General features: G+C 35.0%; 1 protein-coding gene across 2 annotated transcripts in view; it reads left to right on the plus strand.

The window, feature by feature from the left end:
- The window catches only part of MMP16 (matrix metallopeptidase 16), a 194,842-nt gene that overhangs the window by 145,061 nt on the left and 26,506 nt on the right, over positions 1–23,275 (plus strand). For both annotated transcript variants that reach the window (XM_072852252.1, XM_072852251.1), the window contains one exon: positions 18,492–18,630. In XM_072852252.1, coding sequence (XP_072708353.1) covers positions 18,492–18,630 — 139 coding nt within the window. The remainder of the gene's footprint in view (positions 1–18,491; positions 18,631–23,275) is intronic.

A 23,275-nucleotide genomic window follows, 5' to 3' on the forward strand; every position in this document is an offset into this window, starting at 1 on the left:
GAAAGATCAAATCCTGAATTTTTTTTCCCTCAAAGTTACTGTATTTGCTTGCTACAGTCAGAGAATCCTGTGACCCTATTAATTTTTCACTTGTTATTTTACTACAACAAAAATGACTAACAAAAAGCTTTAACTGAATACTATGGTACAAAAGGTATTTAATTTTGTAGAACTTGCCTGTTTTCAGAGACTCAGTGCTTGAGTGAACTGATTAAAAATATTTCATTGTCAAGAGAATAGTAAAAAGCATTATTGACAAAAAATAATTGCAAAAACTCACAGCAAGGAATAATCTAAAATTACATGGAGGCATATCTTCAATTTTGTATCACCAGCAAGTGTTATCTTGTAATATTAACAATACATTTTAATTGGGGCTACATCCTAATGGAACCAAAGGGAGTAATTGCAGAAACACTTCAAGCACAAGGCTTAATTAAAATTTCCTGTTGTACAAAATTGTGGCCTTTCAACTAATTTAGGTAAACATTTTGGGAAACAATTGGAATGGCTTGTAATGTAAGCTTTTTCAAGCAGTGGTATTGATCAGTCTTGGAAATATTTGCTTAATCTTGATTTACAGCTAAAACTTTATATTCCAGAAGCATTTGTGTATTTTTAATTTCTTTGTTTCTTTTTTTTTTCTCTTTCAAGGGATTGAGGGTCCACAATACAGAAGTTGAGCAGGCATTTAAATGAAAAGAAACACATCTCATTTGTTCCTCTGAATTAGTCGTTTCCTATGCAAAACACGGCACTACTAAACAGTTGAGGTCTTAAATAACTTAGAACAACATCCATGTTTTCAACAAATCAGTGAAACAATTCACACTATTGAAAATCTATTGAAAAATATCAAAAAGTTATAATAGATATTTATTTAAATCCTATATTTTCTTTTTTATAAGCTATAGCTTGAATATTTTTTTAAGTGTTGCCTTCCTTGCCTACTGAGTGAAAACTTGGCCCAGTTGAAAGTAATAGGAAAAAATTCCATTTACTTTAACAGATTCAAGATTTGCCTTGGAATTAAGTACCTTTGACATGACAGGGAGACTATCCATTTTGAGTAATACATATTAGGTAAAATAACACAAAACCCAGCAGATTAGCTTGTAATGCCAAGCACATGAAATAAAAAACTGTTTTCCTATACAAAATCAAGTTTGATTATACTACTTATCCAGTCTATAAATCAAAATGAAACAAAAATCATTTTAATTAATGATTTGACATATCTGTCCAGTGGGAGTATCTTCACTGAAGAGAATAAACTGTATTAGGTCAAAGGTTATACTTGATAATGACGGAGTTCATCCCTTTCCCATTCTACCTAACCGTTCACCAGCATTTCTCCTCAATCTTATCACGATGGACCTTTTGCTGATGTTTTGGAGTGATGCCTGGCCAGCCCTTTATAACATCCACAGTCGTTTACTGCTTCAAATTGTACATTCCCAGTTTATCTGTATTCAGATGTAATTTACAATATTGCATATTCACTGTTAGAAATTCCTTCACTTTCTTCATGATCTAATCCCTGTATCTGAGTGACAGACAGTGAGCGAAGACAATTGAATATCTACCATTTTCATATTTGCATTGTCATGACAGATGTCACCGTTGGCTGCTCTTTGCTGGATATGCCACTCTTAAAGGCCTATTTTTCTCTTTGGTCAATGCTGTCAGCCTCAAAGCTGAATCACTCCAAGAATATTGCTGTTCACCCACTGATTACAGTGGGAACTTCTAGAGTCTTTTTCTAATCCTGCCACTTCCATGGGGGAAAATATTTCCTTAGCCTTGCCCCATGCTACTCAAAGCTAGATTTTGTACCCAGATCTTTTAATTTTTGTTGTCAGCACAATTTCATAGATCACAAGCATTAAACTGCAAACAGCATATATTAGCATCTTAGCTTGCAGCAGCTTGAATCCAAACTAACCCCCATACATTCACTTGTAGAGTTTCTTATGTCATGTCTTCCCCTATTTTCATATGTTATCAATTTATCAGAGATTATTTCTTAATTCACACCCTAAACAACAGGAAAGATTGAATTATCAGCCACATATATTCAATTTATGTTGTATATTTTTAAAATCTGAATTTGGTTATGCCCTGGTCTGCACATCTTGCTCTTTACAAGTGACTTGCGCAGACTTTTTTAAGCCATTTGATGATTTACAGCCTCTTGTTAGACCATTACCTAAGTGTTTAGTTAGCTAGTTCATTAATTTCAATCTGTCTCAGAATACTTGTCTCCTCAATTGCACAATTACAATAACTAGATTTTGGGGCAAAAGATTGGGACATTTTGGCCTTCAGAGTATTGCATTAGTTGACTTCCATTGCCACTGAGGATAATACAGGATAAAAAAGGAAGCTTAACAGAAATATATGCTTATTTGCATTTAGAAAGGTTGGCATGTATAAAATTAAATGCATTCTTACATTGTTTATGAGTGTCTGGTTCCTTTTGCAAAGAAACCACAGCTCTGACCTGAATAACTACATGTTTTCTAATTTGTGATCTCAGAAATCTTACCTTTAGGTATATCAACCCATGCAGTTTTGAAGATTGATATACATCTTTTCATATCTACTCATTATAGGTATGCATATGTGGACAAAAGTGGTATGGGCCTGAAATGACTAGAGTAGGTCCTCTTCCATTTTCCCTACACAGAGCGTGTAAAAGGAGTGGGATGTGCTCTTGAGAACCCCAGCCTAGTTAGAGCAGCTTCAGTCTCTTGTTTATGCATGGACTGTCCTAAACTACTGCAATCAGGAGGAAATACTTAAATTAGTCACTGTTTCTTGCTCCCACCTGTGGTTCTGACATGACCCATCAGGGCACTGCACCTTCTTTTGATCTCCTCAGAGAATCCATGCAATGTGCAGTGTGGGGAAGGCAGGGAGACAGGGTAAGTGGTAGGATGAGCACATACTGCATCTGTATGCATTAGGATCACATTGAATTGCATCTGTATTGCAAAACCATGAAATTTGGCTTCAGTAATTATGAAGCTTCAAGAGAGGGACATGATTATTTTAGGTCTTCAGAGAGGTAACAAATGTCAGTGTGAAAGTTACCAACAACAGTTGTTTTCATGCGTTGTACTGGTGTATATGTGTATGACACATTACATTGTGGTTTCCATCAGCTCATGCTACGTCCTCACTCACTGACATCTATCTTTCTTTACAACTTGTAGCGTTACTGTTCTATTAGGAACATTTTGTCCAATTTTCATTTATTCTTTAAATATTTTTTACTTTCTTGTGAATGCTTTCCTATTATTAGTCATAGAATCATAGAATCGTAGGATCATAGAATGGTTTGGAGTGGAAAAGACCTTCAAAGATCATTTAGTCCAAACCCCCTGCCATGGGCCAGGACATACATATGCATATGGAGAGAAACACAGATGTGTAAGAATTTATGGGTACAACAGAAATATGAAAAGACAGGTGATATAGTGATGTCAAATAAATATTAACATAAATATATCACAATTCATTCTAGAGTAAAAAGATCATGGCTTAAAGGAAATGAAAACTGTATTACATCTAGGAAAAATATTTGGAGTACTAATTTCTGTGTTCCTACAATATCAATAATAGGTTTTTGATAGTTGTTTTTGGCTAATCTTGGTGGATATAATTTGTTACTCTCTCGTCTTCACAAGCTTTTGGCCAACAAGAGTGAATGATAATGACTCATATTTTATTTCCACAGTGAAAAGAGACTTAGAAGCTTCCTGTAGCTGGAATTTATGCTAAATTATCTCCTAGACATGCTATAGTTCACAAGCCACAGGCTTATTCATGTCAGTGAACATAATTTTTTACTGAGTGAATCCTTCTGTGTTCTATTTAGAGTTTTCCAGTCTTCTTGGTTTGCCAGTGGTGTCTAGCGGGGTTAAAGAAACTAGAAACAAGTATTTATGGCATTGGCTTAATCATAATTTCTCCATTTAACTTCAGTTAAATGTTTTTCAGTGTTTTCCCTGCCTGCATCTAGAAATTTTGATGAAGCAGGTTATACCTTCTCTTGGATTGTCAGTAACTTTTGGTTAACTAGGCCCATAGCCTCCATTCCATGCCGATTTACTCCCTATGTTTTGCGGGTAAAAATAAAGAAAGGGAGTTGAGTTTGCTCCCCTCTGGCCTTTTTGATTTTCAGGGAGTGCCCGAGTCATTACAGAGAGCCTGATGACTCAGATGTATTTGTAGTAGTTGTTAAAATAGTCTGCTCACCCCTCAGGCAGATGGTGAAACATCATACTACAAGTGATAAAGACATAAGGGCAGACAAGTAGAGAAAACACAGTTATTCTGATTTCATTAGAATGGTTGGTCTGTTTTGTTTGGACAAAGATAAGTCTGTCCTGGACCATTTTCACATATTTGTATGTTTATTCCTTACAAATGTGGAGTCAACAATTTCAGAGTGATGAGAAATAGATAGAATATAGTTCAGGGCGGGGGGGGGGAAGTTACACAAAAAAAGTAGTCACACAAAACCAAATATTCCTTATTCTCTTCCAATGGCCCAAGATAGATAGCAAAAATAAATTACAAACATCTGTGGAAAAAAAATCCTTAATTTTTCTGTAGGATCCTAGGTGGTACACTTGGTCTTCTCCAGGAAGGAGATTTCTATTCTAAGGTCTGTGCTACTGTTGGTAAGGCAATATAGCATAATCCTAGGGAATACTGTGCAGCTGGGAGAAGAAACCTGAAAATACTTTTATGCTGATATCCTGTCTATGTCTAGGGAATTGCACATGTTTTCAAATCCTCTTGACAATTTTATTAAAGAGAAAAAGGTAATTCAAGGTTCTTGATATTCTTTATTTTAATGAAACAGTAAGAGACTGTAAAAGGGTGGAAGAAAAGTGGAGAGTATGACGTATAATATCAGTGATGACTTGAGGAATGGAGTTGTAAAATTAGTATTACTGAGCTTTCAAATAGAATAGAGGCTCACATGTTTGTCAGATTTAAGCTAACAAACTCTTATAGAAAAGTATTGGTTACTTAGTTTCCCACTGAACGCATCAGGAGGGGAATGTGTTAGTGTAAGACAAGTACCAAGAAGTAGGTGTCGGTAAATGGAAAAGGAGATTTAACTCGTTTGAACATTATATTAATTATATATCCTGTGATATTTCCAAGAACCATGATCATGTGTTGACACAGGCTGTATAAATGCAGGCCTCTCAGAAAGTCAATCTTCATTCCAACTCAGTTTTGCACTATTATTTGTAAAGAGACAAGGATAGCTACTGCAAAGCAGACATCTTCACCTCATATTCTTATGCAACTACTTATTAAACCTTTTCACCCCTTTTCATTGTTTAGCCCCTACTACATACCTGCCTGGTTTCAAAGATGGATCTATCAGGAATCCCTTGTTTGAATTATATTACATAGACAGACGTGTGTATTAATGAAAACGTCATACTTTTTCCGTTTAAGTCACCATTGTTAGAATGTTTGCAGTTTAAATGTAACATATATACCTCAACAGAACACTTTTTTCTCAATGCCAGCGGAAAGTTTTTCAGTTTTAATCAAGAAAATTAGTATTTTTTTTATTCAAAAAAATGCCCATTTTTCTTATCTTTCCATGCTGCAGAACGCACCATTGCTCCCCGAACTCATGGAACTCGTTGACTTTTATGTGAACTCCCTATGAGTACAGGCAACAGAACTGGGTTCAAGAAAATTTACAGATGGTTTTGTAGGCTCAAAGTGCAATCACTACTGGGGAAATAAACAGCCAACTGCTCTGTAAAGGCCTAATGTTAATCCTGTGGATGAAGGGTTTTGTGCAGTACTTCATGTGCATGTGCTGTTACCTACAGAGCATCAGAGGGAATGTGAGCATTCCAGAGATTTTGGCTCTAAGCCTAGATTTCATGTCTTTAGAGGTCTTTATTGTGCCTCTTTTATGGCTGTCTGTTTGTTTCCTCATATTGGATCATCATCATGTGGCAATGGGAACATTTTATAGAGTCTCAGTCATTTTAGTTATTTGGACAAAATCAGAATGAATTGAAATGCTGAATTCAGTTAGGAATACAGAAACCCACCCAAAGGGAGATAGTTATTTTTTCTTTTTTTTTTTTTAATTGAATTATCAGTTGGCAAAGATAAAGCATTGATGACATGACTCTCATATCTGAGTTGTTACCATTAATATGTTGTGGGACACAGCAGAAAAGCAATAGCATTGTGCAATGTGATCTCCAGCTGCACCATAGTGCAAGGTCTGTAGCTGTCAGACTTGTAATATGAATAGATACACTGGACAAGTTCTGATGTGGAAGATTTTCCAGGAAAAGCCAAGTGCTCTTGGAAGTATATGATAGTGATATAGGACATGGTAATCTTCCACATAAGACCCAGATCAACCCATGGTGTTGTTAGGGATCTCTAAGATTGCTGAGTTTTATGTATGATATAAGATCTAGTGTCACCCAGCTGCTGGTGGTAATCAAAGATCCCATAGCACATTTTAAAAGTATTCTGCATAACAGTTTTTCCTTGAACTGAAAGTATTCTATAGATACTTAAAGGTTTTGATTGCTTCAGAGTAGTTTTGAAAGGTTAATGTATACAAAGAAAAGAAATGGATAAATGCCATTGCTACTGTCTACACAGGAAAAATAGAGAGGACAGATGGATATGCATCAAAAATTTTATAAGAAGCTCACATACAATTTGATAATGAAGAAATTATAAAATACATATTTGAATAAAACTGAAAGAACTAAAATAAAGGCTATAATGAAACAATCATTTCCTAATAAGAACAGAGCTGTAATAAAATGAAGATACAATATTTCAAAATTAAATATTAACCAAATGTACATCAAAGTGTTCTTAATTACTTCCATAGAACACCAAATACTAATAGCAATTTTAAGAGATGTTTATTTTAGAATGAATTTGTTCATATGCAGTAATTTAAATTTGTTAGTTTGAAATGTAGAGAAGATACTTTTTTAAAAACTCTTTTCATCTGCACTGGGAAGGGCAACAGCAATCATATGCCCTTTGCAGTTCAGATGAAAGTTAGTTAGTTAGTGCAGTTAGTCACTGGACTCAGCTGAGCAGAGACAGGAAAGGGCCAGGATTTACATCAAGACATGTCTTCCAAAAGAGAACTATAGCCATGGTTGTGGATGCCTCTGCAAGTAGGCTATGTTCACTACATTCGAACAGGTCATTTCTCCGGCAGTTCTCTCTGAATTATACTAAGCCTGCTTCCTTAAAAAAAAAAAAAAAAAAAAAAAAAAGTCATCTTTAGGCATTTTTAAAGATGCCAAGATCTATTTTTAAGAGCTGTTTTTCTTTTTTCTTTGTGTGTGTGTGTAAGTCTTATATATTCAATATTCAAGGAAGCCCACAGACTATTTGGATATAATAATAGTCAACCAAATAGATGTACAAAACCATTTCTGCACAGCAAATGACCAAACTGCATGAGGTACTTGGCTGAATATTTTGTTGTATTTTGTTTAGGAAGAGGTAATATAAGTTCACAGTATTGTGCACTTTTTTTCGTAGTTGCCTTGTAATATGCAATATATTTAGCAAAATTTCAACATACCATACCCAAAATAAACTTCAGAGTTATATTCTAAAAATATTAATAGTTTTCTATTCCTTTTATGTTGACGATTTTAGACAAAATAACACCTCTTTGAAACAGTTGAACAATGAATGTTGTCTTTCAAATGAGAAAAATATAGCACGAAAGTGATTTGGAGAATCTAGTATAAATATGAGTGGGTTTTTTTCAAAGCTTGTTGAAGAACTGCAGAATGCTTGTATAGCTTTTTGTCAGGCATTCAATATTACTCTGTGTATTGGAAATAAAATCAGAAAGTCCTCAGATCTGCTACTGAACATAAAAGTGCTTTGAGTATAAAAAAACACTGAGTGGGAAGCAATGCTTTTGCCCTTTCTTAAATATGTTACCACAGAGGCAGCAGCAGCTTGGCTGAGGGGCTCAGCTTGTCCTGAGGTGGGCCCATTGGAACCAGCTGGAACAGCTGGATCTGATTGTGTCTGGCACGGGGCCTCCCCTCACAGAGGCTGCCCCTGTAGCCCTCCCCTGCCAACACCTGGACACCAACACCCAGTACAAATGGCCAAATTATGCATTAGAGAAAGAGTAGAAGAAGGAAGCTTATAGAGAAAAGAAGACATTCGAAGACAAAATAAAGGAGGAGAAACTGTGTATCTTGGATCTACTGCTGTGCAGCTCTAGAAGTGGGAAAACTGGGATGCAGCTGGTCATACTTTATTGAAATTACTACAGAAAGTCAGGAGAGGTTTCAGAGGGATTACCAATGTTTTGGCTAATTGACCATACTTTAGAATTTGATGTTGAACGTAAAAGAGGTATTTTTGCTCCAGCTTCAGTCATATAGTTCCTCTTGTTACATCCTGTCTTCCTGGTGGTGCATAAACGAGAATCAGACTTCAGATGAGTAAGAGTGCACATTACTATTTTCTTGTATATAGTATCCATGAAGGAGATCTATACAGCAGTTTATAAATGAGGGGGAAAAAGAGGTTTCTCTTGTGAAGAGAGTCAGAGTGTATACAGAGTGCCATAGCCCTTTGACTCCTTTGGAAAAAGAAATGTTATTTTTCATATTTTCCCTAATCTTTGAAGCCTAATTTCTGGATTACTGTAGCTTTTTTTAAAAGCATAGCTATTGATTTCAGCATGAGCAATGAAAAAGTTTTGCACATATCTCAAAGGAGCAAAAGAGGCTATTCAGGTCAATAGTTAGGACTCAGAATATGAAGCCAAAAAAGGTAGATTTTAATATAAACGGAGCCATTTTTTACCTTGAATAAATTACTTGAAAGTACATTACTTTGTCAGTTACATAGAAAAACAGATAAGAAGAGATAATAGAAAAAAATATATGCTACTCCTTAGCAAAGATTTCCTACATAAAATCACTAGATAATTTTTCTGCTTGAAAATGTATTTACACCAGTGAACTTTTCATGTCAGTGGCTTAGCTGAAGACAGACACTTCAAAGTGGGCTCAGTGTACTACTTCCCATAAAAAACAAATGGGTAAGTTTACCAGTTTTTTACTTGCTCCTACCCTGAGTCACAGAGGTTAGTTCTTTTGCTCATGGTGTTTGTTAGCATTAATATATTGTTAAGAAAAAGGATAAGATCATAACAAACAATGGCTTTAATTGGTCTGGAGGAGTGCTTCAGTGTCTGATTAGATGCCAGTAATAAATGGTAATTAACAATGGTTAATAAATTGCATCAAGGAAGTATATTCCTTGTTTGGGAATGTAAGGAAGCAACAGAACTAGCAATAGCATTTGGTGATGTTTTTGCTTCCCTTTGTTTTGAATCCAGAGAGTTGGTCTCATCTCCAGTGAGGAGATGATCAGGAGGTTCAGGATCTCAACATAGGAGGTGCTGAGGTTTTCCTGAGTGGTGTTAAATGCTCTGACTTCTCACAGTGGTTCTCAGATCACATGTTTACCCTCTTACAACGATGCTGTTTTCTCAAACACATTAGCGAAGATGAATTGATTCTAGAAGTTCAAATAAGTCATCTTCAATGCATTATACATTCATCTGTCAATGAACAGACAACAGTCCTTTTTAGTTTTAAAGGAGCTTTGTTTGTTCTTAATGTGAATCAGATTAATAATAAGCTGAGCTAAACTATTCTCTGTGTGTATAGAATAGCATTTAGTTAATTGTTTCTTAAAATGAGCTAGATTGGTAGCAGCCATTTGATGTCTGATGCCAGTCTGACTAGATCCAATTGTTTTCTGCTCTGGAATCAAGTAGGAACTGAAGTAAGGCTAATCTATAGGTTTCCTTGCAAACTCCAAATTGAAAAAAAACGCAAAACAGAAAAGACAAATAATTTCAGCAATCATTCTCATAGCTGAATTGTGCTAATATTTTTTCTACATTTAATTCCTCTGGACTGTAACTTCGTTTTTCTGCTCCATTAAAATTATTTCACAGAAAGTTACTCAAAAGAATTTTATCCTTTTTTTCCTATTCTGTGCAGTGATTTCCTTTGAGTTAAATGCTATAAATTCCAAATTCGGAATGTTGAAAATGGATGTTATTAAAGAAATAGTGGAATTCCCCAAATGAGTACTAACAAAGCCTTTAATCCCACATGCTGCAGGCCCATTATTACCATCACTGAGATTCACTGGTGAAATTCACATGAACTGATGAAGTGGATGTGGAAAAGTGCCTTTTGAGATAAGATCAAGATTTTTAAAAGGATATTCTTGATTTATTTTGACTTAGATACAATAAATATACCTTGCATTTCCCAAATTCAGGAAGTTTCTTAATAATCCCGTAAAGTTGTGTAGTAGGGGAACTTCATTCTCTCCTGGATCACAGTCTTGAAATATAGTCTCCGCAGGTTCTGTCCTCTGGTAAGTTTCTCTGTACATAACTGGAACTCTTCTTACTCTGTAAGAGAACAATTTAAAGTTACTAAACAGCTTAGTATATTATTTACCACTGGCTTCTTTTTGTAATAGTCAGATGGGAGAATATTAGACAGATATTCATTTGTCTGAATATTTCAGTCTGCTGCTCCTGCTTTGCATAGCTGCTGAGTATGTTTAATCTTCCATCAACAAAGGCTTGCTTTTGCACATGGTCAGAAGTAGCTTAGGGGAGAAGACATGACCCAACATGAAAGCTTGATGTGTTTTGTCAATAATATTAAGCTACAGTATTAACTGGAATTCAGCATTTGATTAACACTGATTTAGGGCAGAAGTATGATGTTTATTTGTCCTTTTTTTTTTTAATTAAATAGGCCAAGCAGTGATCCTGTGGAATCTAGCCATAGGAAAACTTCTTGCTCTAGCAGCTGTAGATATTAAATTTTTCATTTTTGCATCTCATGCCATCTTTAAGTGGTGGAATACCCTTAACAGCACTATACACGTACCTTATCATTAAGTCAGAGTCTTAGTATTGACTGAGAGAAATTCACACAGAGATATTTGCTGTACAATGCGAGGGTATTTCACAAATCACTGGGGGTTTCACACACATTTTTATAATCATAGTCAAAATATTGTAATTTACAGTTGTGATATGTCCTTGTTTTTCACCTGTCCCACTGTCTGCCTTAAATCTTCTCCTGCCTTGTGTACCTACAGTGAGTTTTCAGATTCCTTGTAAAACTAGCACAAAACCTAATTTCTGCTAAAGTCAGCTTAATCTTCATCTCCAAGTAGTTACAAAAGTTACTACTCAAAAGGTTTCAATTTTTTTCTTATTTCTAGCTCTTTGTAGGTTTTTTAGAATGTCTATCGCATTGGGCAGTTTTTCTGGTTTTAGTGGGTATCATTTGGACCTCTGAGTCAGAGTGTCGCATGTCATAACAGAACTGCAGATAGATTTCATTAGGCATAAAATAAAGCACAGAGCTCTAGAGATTTTGTAACAATTTAGTGTTTTATTGTTGGCAATGGTTGTTGGTCCAGAGACGCAGGCAAAAATGAGGTGCTGAGAGAAGAAATCTCCATTAATTTTGCACTAAAAACTCCACTAGTTTGTGTATTATGGATGAACTGAAATATCTGGAGATTGTTTTTAATGCTCTTACCCATCACTTGTGTCCCTTAAGGAACATGAAAGATGTTTAAGGTGAGAATAAATACTGAAACTGAAATTAATTATTCATAGGAATACTGATTTAAATGTTCATTTGAAAAAAAAAATGAGATGGCAGCAATGCTTACCAGCATCATACAGAAATAAAGAAAAGGAAAGTTACAAACTTTTTGGTTCAGAAACTGTTAAAAGAGTTCATAGAATCAAACATGAAGAACAATTTAACACAATCTTCACTAAAATGCTAAAATCAGTTTATTGTAAGGTTAAGAGGAGACTGTATCTAACAATAAAGTAGGAAAATTATGCATTATAAACCATAATTTTTTACTCTAATGCACTCTTCCATTCAAGATTCTCCAAGCTGTTAATAAAGAAATGCTTTTATGAGGAAGGTATTTGCTATGATCATACACAATGTACTATATTTTAGTCCCTTCATCTAAACACTGGGTTATATATACACAGGAAAAAAACCTGAGCATTTACTGATAGTCCAGAATGATTTATGTATAACCTCCGTTCAGTTTGTTTTCTCTAGAAAGCTTTATTGTCTTTTTTTCTCAGAAATATCCCATCTTCTAAATAAAACACATTTCATAACACTCAATTTGAGTGACTGTTCCTGCTTCTTCATCCTACTATTACTCTTTATCCATAATAGTATTTCTGAAACAACTTACAATCTCTCCTTACTCAATGCCTGTTTTCTGATTCTTAGATATATTGCTCACTTTTCAATTAAATTTTGATTTTTTTTGGGGGGGGGGTTGTTTCTGTTCTGCTTTTTGAACTGGGAATAATTATCCAAGTTTAATTTACTTAGTATGTCTATAGTCATAATATTTAATGATCAATTATTATGCAAGATTTCAGCTGCACAGGAGTAATCTGTTGGGAGCTATTGGGTAACTACAGATGCTTACAAAAAGGCATTTGCTAGCCATCAAGGAAAGGCACTAAAAGCTACACATTCAAGGTATGTGTTTGTCAGGCTTGGAATTGGAGTGCATGTGACAGATCACGTGTTCAATCTGTCTGCAGGAGTGAATGTGTTTTGGGGAAATAAAATAATTAAAAGTATATTTAACCAATATAGTGGGAAAGACAAACAGTTTTTCAATACACAGTATTTCTCAAAAGAAACAAAATTGTGTTATTCAGTATAACCAAATACACTGAGATGTGTTTTGTCAGGCAAACTGTTTCAAGTTATTTACTTCAAGTGTGAAAGAGCTTTCTTAGAGTAAATACACTTCTCTTGGACTATGCCTCTTTTGAATTTTAAGAATAGCTGAACTGTGTTGAAAGCACATTTTCAGTAATTGTACCTGTTTATCAAAATGCAGATGATAAAATTGCTGGTAAATATAACTTTGTTTAAGATAAATTAAGTACATTTAGTTATATGTGCTGAAATGATCCATTCTTTCTATAAGCAGAGCCTATCCAATCTGATACCTCAGAAAGATCCTTGGCATGCTTTGCAGCCACATGCTAGAGTTTCTTAACTTGAGTTCCAGAGTTTGAACTCTGGCAGTCTAAAACCATTGAGTCCAGTATGTTCATAGTAAAGTCAGCCAGGAAAATTAAATTTACATAAACAAATTATTCTATCAACCTCTGCCAACACCTGTCTTGCCCAATCTTATAAATGATCCAAACTTCCAGTTCTGCTCTCAGACATTTCCAGATATTTGCTGATTCTTGTTGGCCTGGCTATCTCTAAAAATACATCTATTGGCAAATCATGTGCCTGCTTCTGTCTCTTTAAATAAGACCATAAAAATGGTAAATTACACATTTCCAAAATTTTAGTTCTGTGGAAACCTGTAGGGTCCTTACTGATGAGCAATACCCCATTGTTCATGATTATTGCAATTGCATTTAAATCTGAAAATAGAGCAGGAAAATAAGGAATCTATGGGATTCCGTCAGCAGAAGAGAGAGCATGGTATGTTATGTTCACAGTTATGCTTCAGAATGGAATATTTAGACACTAAAGGCAATGGCACAGGAAGATCTTATTTCAAGCCACAGATTCTTTATCCTTAATATTGGCCAGATGTGTTACAGTATAGAAAGGTTTCCTGAAAATGGGCAGAAGGATTTAGTCTACAAGGTGGTTTTAATATGAAGTGACAAAGATCTTGGATTAGATCTTGCAGTCAAAGTGCTACTATTCTTGGTGATAAAGAAAAAGAAATAAAATGAATGAAGGCTGAACACCAGTGAGCAGCTGTGACTGTTGCTGACTGCTTATGGCTTTTCACACTGTGGGTTGTTAAATTGTCATAGACATTTCTGCAGACAGCTGTGGATGCTCTAAGTGTGAATGTGTTTAGGAAGGAGTCTAATGGAGTAAAAGTTCATCAAATGCTATTAATCACAAAATTATCGCCTTTTGTTCGGGAGGTCCCTGAACCATAAGTGATGGGTGACTGGGAGAGTGTATCAGAGAGGTGTCATTGCATGTTCCCTTTGTTTTTATTGTCATAGAATAGAATAGAACAGAATAGAATAGAATATAGAAGGGAAGGGAAGGGAAGGGAAGGGAAGGGAAGGGAAGGGAAGGGAAGGGAAGAGAAGAGAAGAGAAGAGAAGAGAAGAGAAGAGAAGAGAAGAGAAGAGGAGAGGAGAGGAGAGGAGAGGAGAGGAGAGGAGAGGAGAGGAGAGGAGAGGAGAGGAGAGGAGAGGAGAGGAGAGGAGAGGAGAGGAGAGAGAGAAAGAGAGAGAGAGAGAGAGAGAGAGAAGAGAAGAGAAGAGAAGAGAAGAGAAGAGAAGAGAAGAGAAGAGAAGAGAAGAGAAGAGAAGAGAAGAGAAGAGAAGAGAAGAGAGAAGAATAGCGCAGTTGGAAGTGACCTACAATGGTCATCTAGTTCAACCGCCTGACCACTTCAGGGCTGAAGTCTTATCTGTTAATTTGCTAGTTACTCCACTGGAGATAGGATACAGGCCTAGATGAACTCTGATCTGGCCCTGTGTGGTCATCCTCATGATTTTATGTTCTTTGCATTATGATGGGTTGAATCCAGGATGCAAAAAGTAGAGAATGGATGGGATTTATCTCACTTGCATTTAGATGCCCACTTTGTACTTTGCAGACATCTAAACAGGAGCCAGGTTTCTAGATTCCCTTTATAATCAGCACAGAGAAGTAAACAACAAAGTGAAGATTACCTTAGAATGTTTCTATGAAGGACCTTTATTGTGCCAGGTTCAGTGATTCATTTCTAAACAAATTTTTACATTGTAGACATATAAATCTGGTCAAATCAATCCTACTTATGTAACTCACTGAACACTAATCTAGTAGTATTAGTACAGAAGTAGTAGTCTAATTTCTTTGTAGAATTTGGGAAGTAACAAGGTACGTATTAAAAAAAGAAAGTATCTTGAAGATTTATGATACCATTTTAGGTACCATTTCAGATACCATTTCTATTGGAAGTATCTCTAAAATGGCTATAGAATAGGGTGGGGATCTTCTATAATCAGTCTCAGGTGAAAAGGCCTGTGCCAGCCCAGGATGGATATGTATACACAGTAACACCCTGCTGAATTTCTTATAAGTTACCTTGAATTATTTCTTGTTGAAAGCTTAGGGATACATAGTATTGACATTGCCACATTATATATATATATATGTATTTATATGTATTTATATGTATTAAATACATATATATATATATATGTATTTAAAAACAAATTCCTGGGGCTATGCTGCATGAATCAAACATTCCAGCTCTGCCATAACTGTATTATTGTGAAGATTTTAATTGTGGTATAGCAGGCCAAATTATTGGTTTGCTAAGGAATTTGAGCAAAAAATGAATAAGAATAGTCTCACTATTGTGCTGCAAATCACTAATATTAAATATTAAATACACTATTTGACCTACAACTCAATACCAATATAATTTTATTAGTCTTATCAAAATGAGTTAATGGAAATATATTCCACAAATCACTAAGGCTGAAACATAACTCATTCTCAAGAAAAGTATCTTTGTTGACTTGTTGATTTTACAGGTTTTGTTGCACTGTGAAATCTGTGTTTGTTACAAAGTCAGTTTCTTTCAAGAATGCACACTTAGTCTCTTTACTGAGGTCATTCCACTGACACTTTGATACTATAGCAGAAATCACCATGATGGGATAGTATTAGCCAATCAGCAGTGCAGTACTGCCCAAACTAAAATGACTGCTTGCTACTCTGGCCACATCCATCTTAACACTTGGAAGTCTGTGAACTATTGAATATAGCCATGACTATTTAAAGTTTGGGAGTTTTTTGCTTTGTTTTGTTTTGTTTTAACAAAAACAGTCAATGGAATTGATTGAATATTTAACAATGTATTTTAAGTCTGATCAAAAGAAGATTATTCCTGTCATTAGAACTACAGAAATCCTTCTCTTGTAACACATTAATGTGATTTGCAAGATCTGCTTTGGTGTACTAGCTGAAAGTTGAGATTCACTAGAAAACCTGGAGTGTTATAAATTTTGTCTATAGCACCGATGTCTAGACTTGCTGGAGTATGCGTGTTGTATTGGGAAACTTCCAAAAGCCTGAACATTTCATTTACGACCTTTGTTCAATTAAGTAATTATGTGTGTACTTATGTCCTTTTGTATTCAGCTAAGTAGTCAGCCTTTGTTCAGCTTTAAATATCTTGCTTATTTTATACCCACAACTTGACCAATGTCCTTCTGAGTTGGTGGACATTTTATGAGAGCTTGGTATGTTCCTTCCTGCAAATAAACATTGTTTTCTAAGACGCGCTTTTGCAACCAAATTCAGACAAATAAAAAGGGTTATCTCTATCTTGGAGTGAAGAAAGACAAGACTGGAATATTCCATTGTACTGAAGATAGTAACAGATATCACAAAGACTGCAGTTTTAAATCACCGCAGCTTGCTACTTGTTTGTCCTTTTTTAATACTTTAATAACTGATCTCTGAGATACAGCCTGGCTTTTGAGGGTTTTATAGAAATTTGGGGAGGATAAAGAACTGTTTGGCCTATTGAGACTTATCATTACATCATTCCTCCTTAAGTCATTCCTAGATTGATGATGCCTAAAAAATCTGACCTGAAAATCAGTTTCAAGCATTTATTACTGTTTCAGTGAAAAAGTACTTCCAAATGTCTAACGATATTCCCCCTAATTTTAATTTTTCAAAGCCCTCTCATCTTATCTACATGCTGTAAAGAAAATAACAGAGATTGACATTATCTGTTCCAACATTCAGAACACATGCTTCAGTTAGGCCTTCCTAAATACTTGTATCTCTAAGTTGTATTCCCCCACTTTTGCCAGTTGTCTTACTGGAATTTAGTCAATTAATCCTAAAAAATTGCTTTGCTGACCTTCCTTAAATGTTATAGTACACCTTACAATAACATGAAAAAATGTGAGGGATTTTATTAGTATTATTTCCAGACAATTGCAACTTTTCAATATAATATTTTTCAGGTTGCATAAGCTATCTGAACTTTTTTTAACACTAAAGTTCTCAGAAATCTTGAACTCAAAACAACTCTTTCAATTTTAGACTCATTTATGCACAAGATTAAGATGTATTTTTGTATATATATTGAGCTGTTTTGTATTTTTATGGGTAATACTTTTTTGTGGAGATTTATAAATTGTTGAGTCATTGGAAGGATAAACAATTAAAGAGAGCTGTGATCTCAGGTTTGGAAAGATGATGAATACAGTTCCTCATAAGTACTGCTCCTGCAAAGTATTAATCTTCTCTCTAAGCTGTGCGAGTTCCCATAAGAGCACAGATCTCTTTTGCTTGGCAAGTTGACCTATACAGAAAGAAGGTTGAACTGCCCTGTAAAACTGGGACAGATACCTGACAGAATGGCACTTTCTTTATCATTTAAGGGGTTTTGTTTTATATAATATTAATACTGTAAAAATGTGTAAAACCGTGTAAAAAGTTACATACTTGCTTACCCCATCCTTCATCTCTAAATATTGGATGAACTGGAAGTGGTGGTGTTATATGAGCTAAAGAGATACAACGACATCCTCATCAACACCCACCTAATGTGTCACATACTCATTTCTCAACTTGAACATTCCTCATTCCTCAACAATGCAACTTCCATATGACTCTCACTTAAAGCAATAGCATATCCCACAGGGAGAAGCCATTTTAAATGGCAACAAGCTAAGAGAGATTTACCAGGACACTGGATTTAGCACTTTTAAGTGGCTGTAATATTAACCGTTCTATTTAATATCACACGGAAAGACTGCAAATCTTCACTACAGTAAAGTTGTCATCGGTAGTAGTTCTTATCAGACTGATGTAGTAATGTTACAGCTATATCTATCAGCCTTTCACTGTTAGCAGCCACTGCAAAAAAATGGCTTGCAGAATTAGTTGATCTTCAAAGCCTATCTGTAGTTCCATTATATTAGGCTTACACATATGCATACTGTTCAGTCTAAAAGCACTTGTAGTCAGTCCACAAATTTTAAGTTGGGCCCCTTATAGGAATGATGTTAAGAAAGTTACATCATCTCATACAGCATGCTGTATGTTCTGCCGAAGACTATCTGCACCAAACACACAGTTCACATGGGTAGCTTATTCCCACCTCAGGGAACAACTAGTTCTGACACATTTGTAATATGTGGATGTGACACGAATGCAAACACAAATATGGTTATGCAAACAGAAAAAGGTCATGCTCTAAAAATGCTAGGATAGGCTGTTCAGTATTTTCAAGACAGCAACTGAACACATATAAATGCCTCAAAACATAGTAAGAGATGTATGTTTGGTTTCCAGGATCAGTGGTTTTGGCGAGTCAGAAACAACAGGGTGATGGATGGATACCCCATGCAGATTACCTACTTCTGGAGAGGACTGCCTCCCAGCATTGATGCAGTTTATGAAAACAGTGAGGGGAATTTTGTCTTCTTTAAAGGTAAGAAAAGAAGAAAAGTAAGATTTTGTGCAATACTTTTGGCTCTGATGATTTCTTGGAATATATCTTGCTTATTTTTACTAATGATTTGTAAATCATGTTGCAAATTGTTAGCTAAATGAAGAGTATATGAGTTATGTTTTCTCATTTTGGCAACTACAGCTTTAATTTACGATTACCCTTCAGACTATCAGATCATTTACTCTTACATATTCAGTAAAAAACTGGAAGTATAAATAAGAGACATAGCAATGCAGTGATCTACTATGAAATCCTGTTTGAAAAATGTGGATTAGGAAGCAAGAATGAACACAGTTTCATTTTTTTTGTAGTTCTCTTTGCTCTTCTTCCTTTTTATAAATGGAATCTGCATATATTTAAATGGCATCTGTGCTACATAAATGTCACTGTACTGCACTGTACTTATTTCATCTGAGAACTGTGATGTTAGGAGTTTCAGGTAGGAAAAATAAATATCTTTTTCATGGATGTGTATTTAGTATTTTTAAAGAAGCATAAACTCCAGAAAATATGTTGTATGGATTGAATTGTTGCTAATCATTCTTTTCAAAGTTTCACTCCAGGCATCAGCAAAATTAAAGTTCTTGAACATGCATCTAATTTAGATTTAATGAGAAAATTATGCTATATGTTAAATAAATACCCATTTAGCAACAAAAGAGTGAAAACCATGTAAAGTACATTTTATAAGATAATAATTTGGGAGAAGAAAAGAAACTGAATAGATAAGTGAAAAATTATTCAGCTATTTAGTGTTGTGAGTGATTCACTTGTTAACTCACTACAAAAAAGTAGAAAAAATTTACTTTAAGTTGTTATATCAAAAATAAATTCATTTTTACAAGTGGAATCATTAACAGGGAGATAGAAATAATATTTCATTCACTATGGAAACATTATCATTTTGGGAATGCTCAATAGAAAATGTTTAATAACATGCAGAAACACTGCAAAACAGTACAATTAAGATAAAGTTCATGTTTTACTAATAGGGAAATTGTATTTTTTTGTGTCAATCATAAGGAAAATTACATTCCATCTAGTACTTTTTCTATTTACATGACTTCAATATAGCATATGCTTTTACTTCTGTTGCCATAAAATAAACTTCATGTCATAAACTCTGGGAAGTTGATAAGATTGGGAAACATGATCAAGGTACCTCCAGATCTCCATCCCTCTGCTTGATTTTTGGGTCCATGGGACATGGGAGGATACAAACATTATTCTGTAGATATTCCTTTGCTCATTACTGCTACATAGAGCAAAAGAACTACCCTGTGCATTCCAGACCTCTACCTTGATAATGCTGGGATCCATTACGTGAGCTTCAGACAGAAATGATCAAGCTTAGTCTTATACCTGCTTTCTTTTCCTTCCCGGTGACCTCAAAATATCTTTTATCATTATTTAACTCTTCACTCAATGCTGACTGACTCCTATTAGTTCTTAGAGGAATGGGTTGATTCAGTACTCTGTAGGTTATAGATAACAAAAAACAGAAGGAGGAGAGGAACTTATCTATTTTCTACTTGGGAAATTAAATAATCAGGATTAATTAAAGCAAGCAGAAGCAGCAGGATTGTGCTCTTAGAAGTCAGAATATTGTTTTCTTTTCCTTCCTCCTCATCCCCAGCTTATGCTTTCTGCTTTCAGACCAGCTAGTTTTGTGTTTTCTAGCTGATATCATATGATACTTGGATTTTCTGTTGCAGGTATTTTTCCACCTGCTTTCTTTTCAGATTTCCTTCCATTATTTTTCCAGTGACATTTGTATTGTCCCTTTGTTTGCCAAGGTCAAAAGTCCTTGTATTTCCTTGTGCAATTTTTCTGAATTTTTGCTTCTCTGCCACTTCCTCTTCATGATTTCCAATATCTACCTGATGGTGTTTTTCTATCAGTGTAATTCATGTTTTTCCACTGCCACAGAATCAATAGGTTCAGCTGAGTCTTTTGTATGTGTGTTCTTGAAAATTCCTGTCAATCAAGGATCTCAGCTGGAGATGGAACATCATACCTTGTGGAACATGATTGCAGAAGTCTATGTAAATAGACTGTAGGTAACAATCATTGTCTCATTTCTTCCATTCCCTCACAAAATTTCTTCCTGGGAAAAGAGTGTATGCATTCCTCCCAAAGGTGCTAGAAATAGACAAGTTGATTGTTGCTAAGACGATGAGCAAGTAGAACATGCTATCCAGGTAGTATTTTACCAGTAAGTAAGTCCTAGAAGGAGCTTTAAATCTCAAGTCTGGCATACAGATGTGTTCACAAAGCACGTATGTAAGCCAACATTTATGTCCGTTATTCAGAGAAAAAATAGAAAAGATGGAGTGAGTGCCATCACAGAGCTTGGACTGGAATAATGTCACTATGCGCTCCTCTCAGAAAACATTTTCCAGATCACTTCATTTTAAGACTGGTCAGTTCTTCACAGCAGAAAAGTGTGGTGTTTGAATGAAGACAGCATTTACTTGCAGATTTTTAAATAAAGTCTCCAAAACTTCTTCTCAAGGTGTCAGTAACATCCAATGTCCTGTAAGACAGAGTCTTGAATCTCTGGTGTGTGCTGGAGAAACAGGTCAGTGCGTAAATATCCTCCCTTCAGAACAGCCACTGCTTCTTCTGCAGATGCGCAAAGGAAGGTTCCAGGCATACCTTCAATCTCCATTGCTCTCTTTCACTCACTTTGTAGGCTTTTTTACTAGTGTGAAACAAGGCCTTCTGTGACTGACTGTTTTTTTACTCCTGCTTTCATACTTGTGGAGCAATATCTCTACTCTCTGAGGAAGGTGAAGAAAAGAGTAAGCCAATTTACTCATCTGTGATTGCTAGTGAGTAATTGCCACCTTGCTTCTCCTTACGTGCCTACACTGTCATAAGTTCAGGATAAACAATATTCTGTTAGGCCAGTGACATTTTTAAGATACACTCAGGATAGACCTTGTGAACCATCCTGGATTGAAACATTTTGTTTCTCTTTAGAAATCCTCAGATCTCATTTATTTTCAATAATCTATGCTCTATTTGATTTGTTTCAACCCTTGTCTTTCAGGATGGTAAACATCAAATTTGAAACAGTTGATTTAAATTATTAAACTGGTTTAGATATTTATTATTTTATTTTATTAGCATTAGATATCTATTAGCATAGATACCCTTTGTGTATACAGTTGAATTAATGATATTAGTAGACTTCTTTACAGACTTTACAGACTTCTTTACAGACTTCTACTACTTATTCTAGTAGTAGAAATAGAGATTAGTAAAGGCATAAAAGTATTTAAAAACTAAAATTTTTTTTAAATGGGAGCTGTGTTGTAAAATATGAGCCATATGCAAATGATATAAGATGGCAGCTCAGGATGGAACATTTATTTATGAACCTTTGAAATGTCTTTATAGCTTATGTTTTTGCTATGAGAAATGTAGTTAACTTGTGCTAATAAAATCTATCAGTATATTTATACCTATTTGACATTGCTCTCCTGAGAATACTTGAGGAGACTGTGAGATTATGCGTAATGTGTTAGATGTCTATAGAAAATCAAGCTGAATCAAGTTCAAGACTATTGGATCAAGTGTCTTCTTTGGTTTTGAAATTTCTTTTTTTTTTAATTTTACCATTTTAACTTTTATTTCCTTTTTTTTTTTCACAGTAATATTTATTTACACAAGAGAAAACAATTGTAAAAATTCAGTAGTGTGCTTGTAGTGCAAAATGATGCTTGCTCATTTCAGGTGGCTTAAGATACTTGGCCTGCCTCCTTGTGCCTCGTAATGCTCATAAAGTACATAGCAATCTGGTGGATGGCTGCTTATAAAAAGCAGATGTTTACATTCTTGTTATTATTCACTGCTGGTGTCCATGCTGAATGATAATAAGATGGCACCAGAATGATACTTTTTTCTTTTTTATTTTAATGAGGAAATGTGAATAGTAAAATTTATTCCGTGTACCTGTGGGAATTTATATGGTGCTAAAAATGAAACTGTCAAGCCATCTGTGCTATTGAATGTTATGGAAAACCAAATGTAGGAATAGAAAGGCTGCTGTAAAACTCATACTACCAGTGCCACCATCATAACTTTAAACTGCACTTATACCACAGCTTGACAGTTTTATTTTGAAAAATAGATTTACTATAGTGTCAGATCTTGGAGCAGAGAAATGACAGAAACTTAATGTGGGAAATAGTGAATGAGGAAAAAGGAAGCATGAATAGTAATTTGGGGATACTAGTAAGAAGACACTTGATCCTGGCTTGAAAGACCAAAATTAAGAGCAAGGGTGGCTGGAGAAAAAAAACCTTCAGAATTAGATATTAAAATTTTAACTGGTTTCAATTGAGTCTAATTCCTAAAAATTTTGAGAATTTGTCTCATCACTGTAACACTTACAGTGATTATATACTATATCCCATACAGGTCTTGCACTACACACATATCATGATTGCATATAACATGAACAAAAAACTTGGTTGCTGACAACCCAGGAGCACAACTATTCACCATTCTGATTCTACAAAGGAAGAACTACAGTTGCTAAAAACTGTATAATTGTTTGCAGTAGTCAGTAGGTAGTTAAATAGTCTGAAGAATATCTGAGTTAAATATTCAATAT

The sequence above is a fragment of the Ciconia boyciana genome, chromosome 2 (genome assembly GCF_034638445.1).
Source record: "Ciconia boyciana chromosome 2, ASM3463844v1, whole genome shotgun sequence".
NCBI classification, from domain to species: Eukaryota; Metazoa; Chordata; class Aves; order Ciconiiformes; family Ciconiidae; genus Ciconia; species Ciconia boyciana.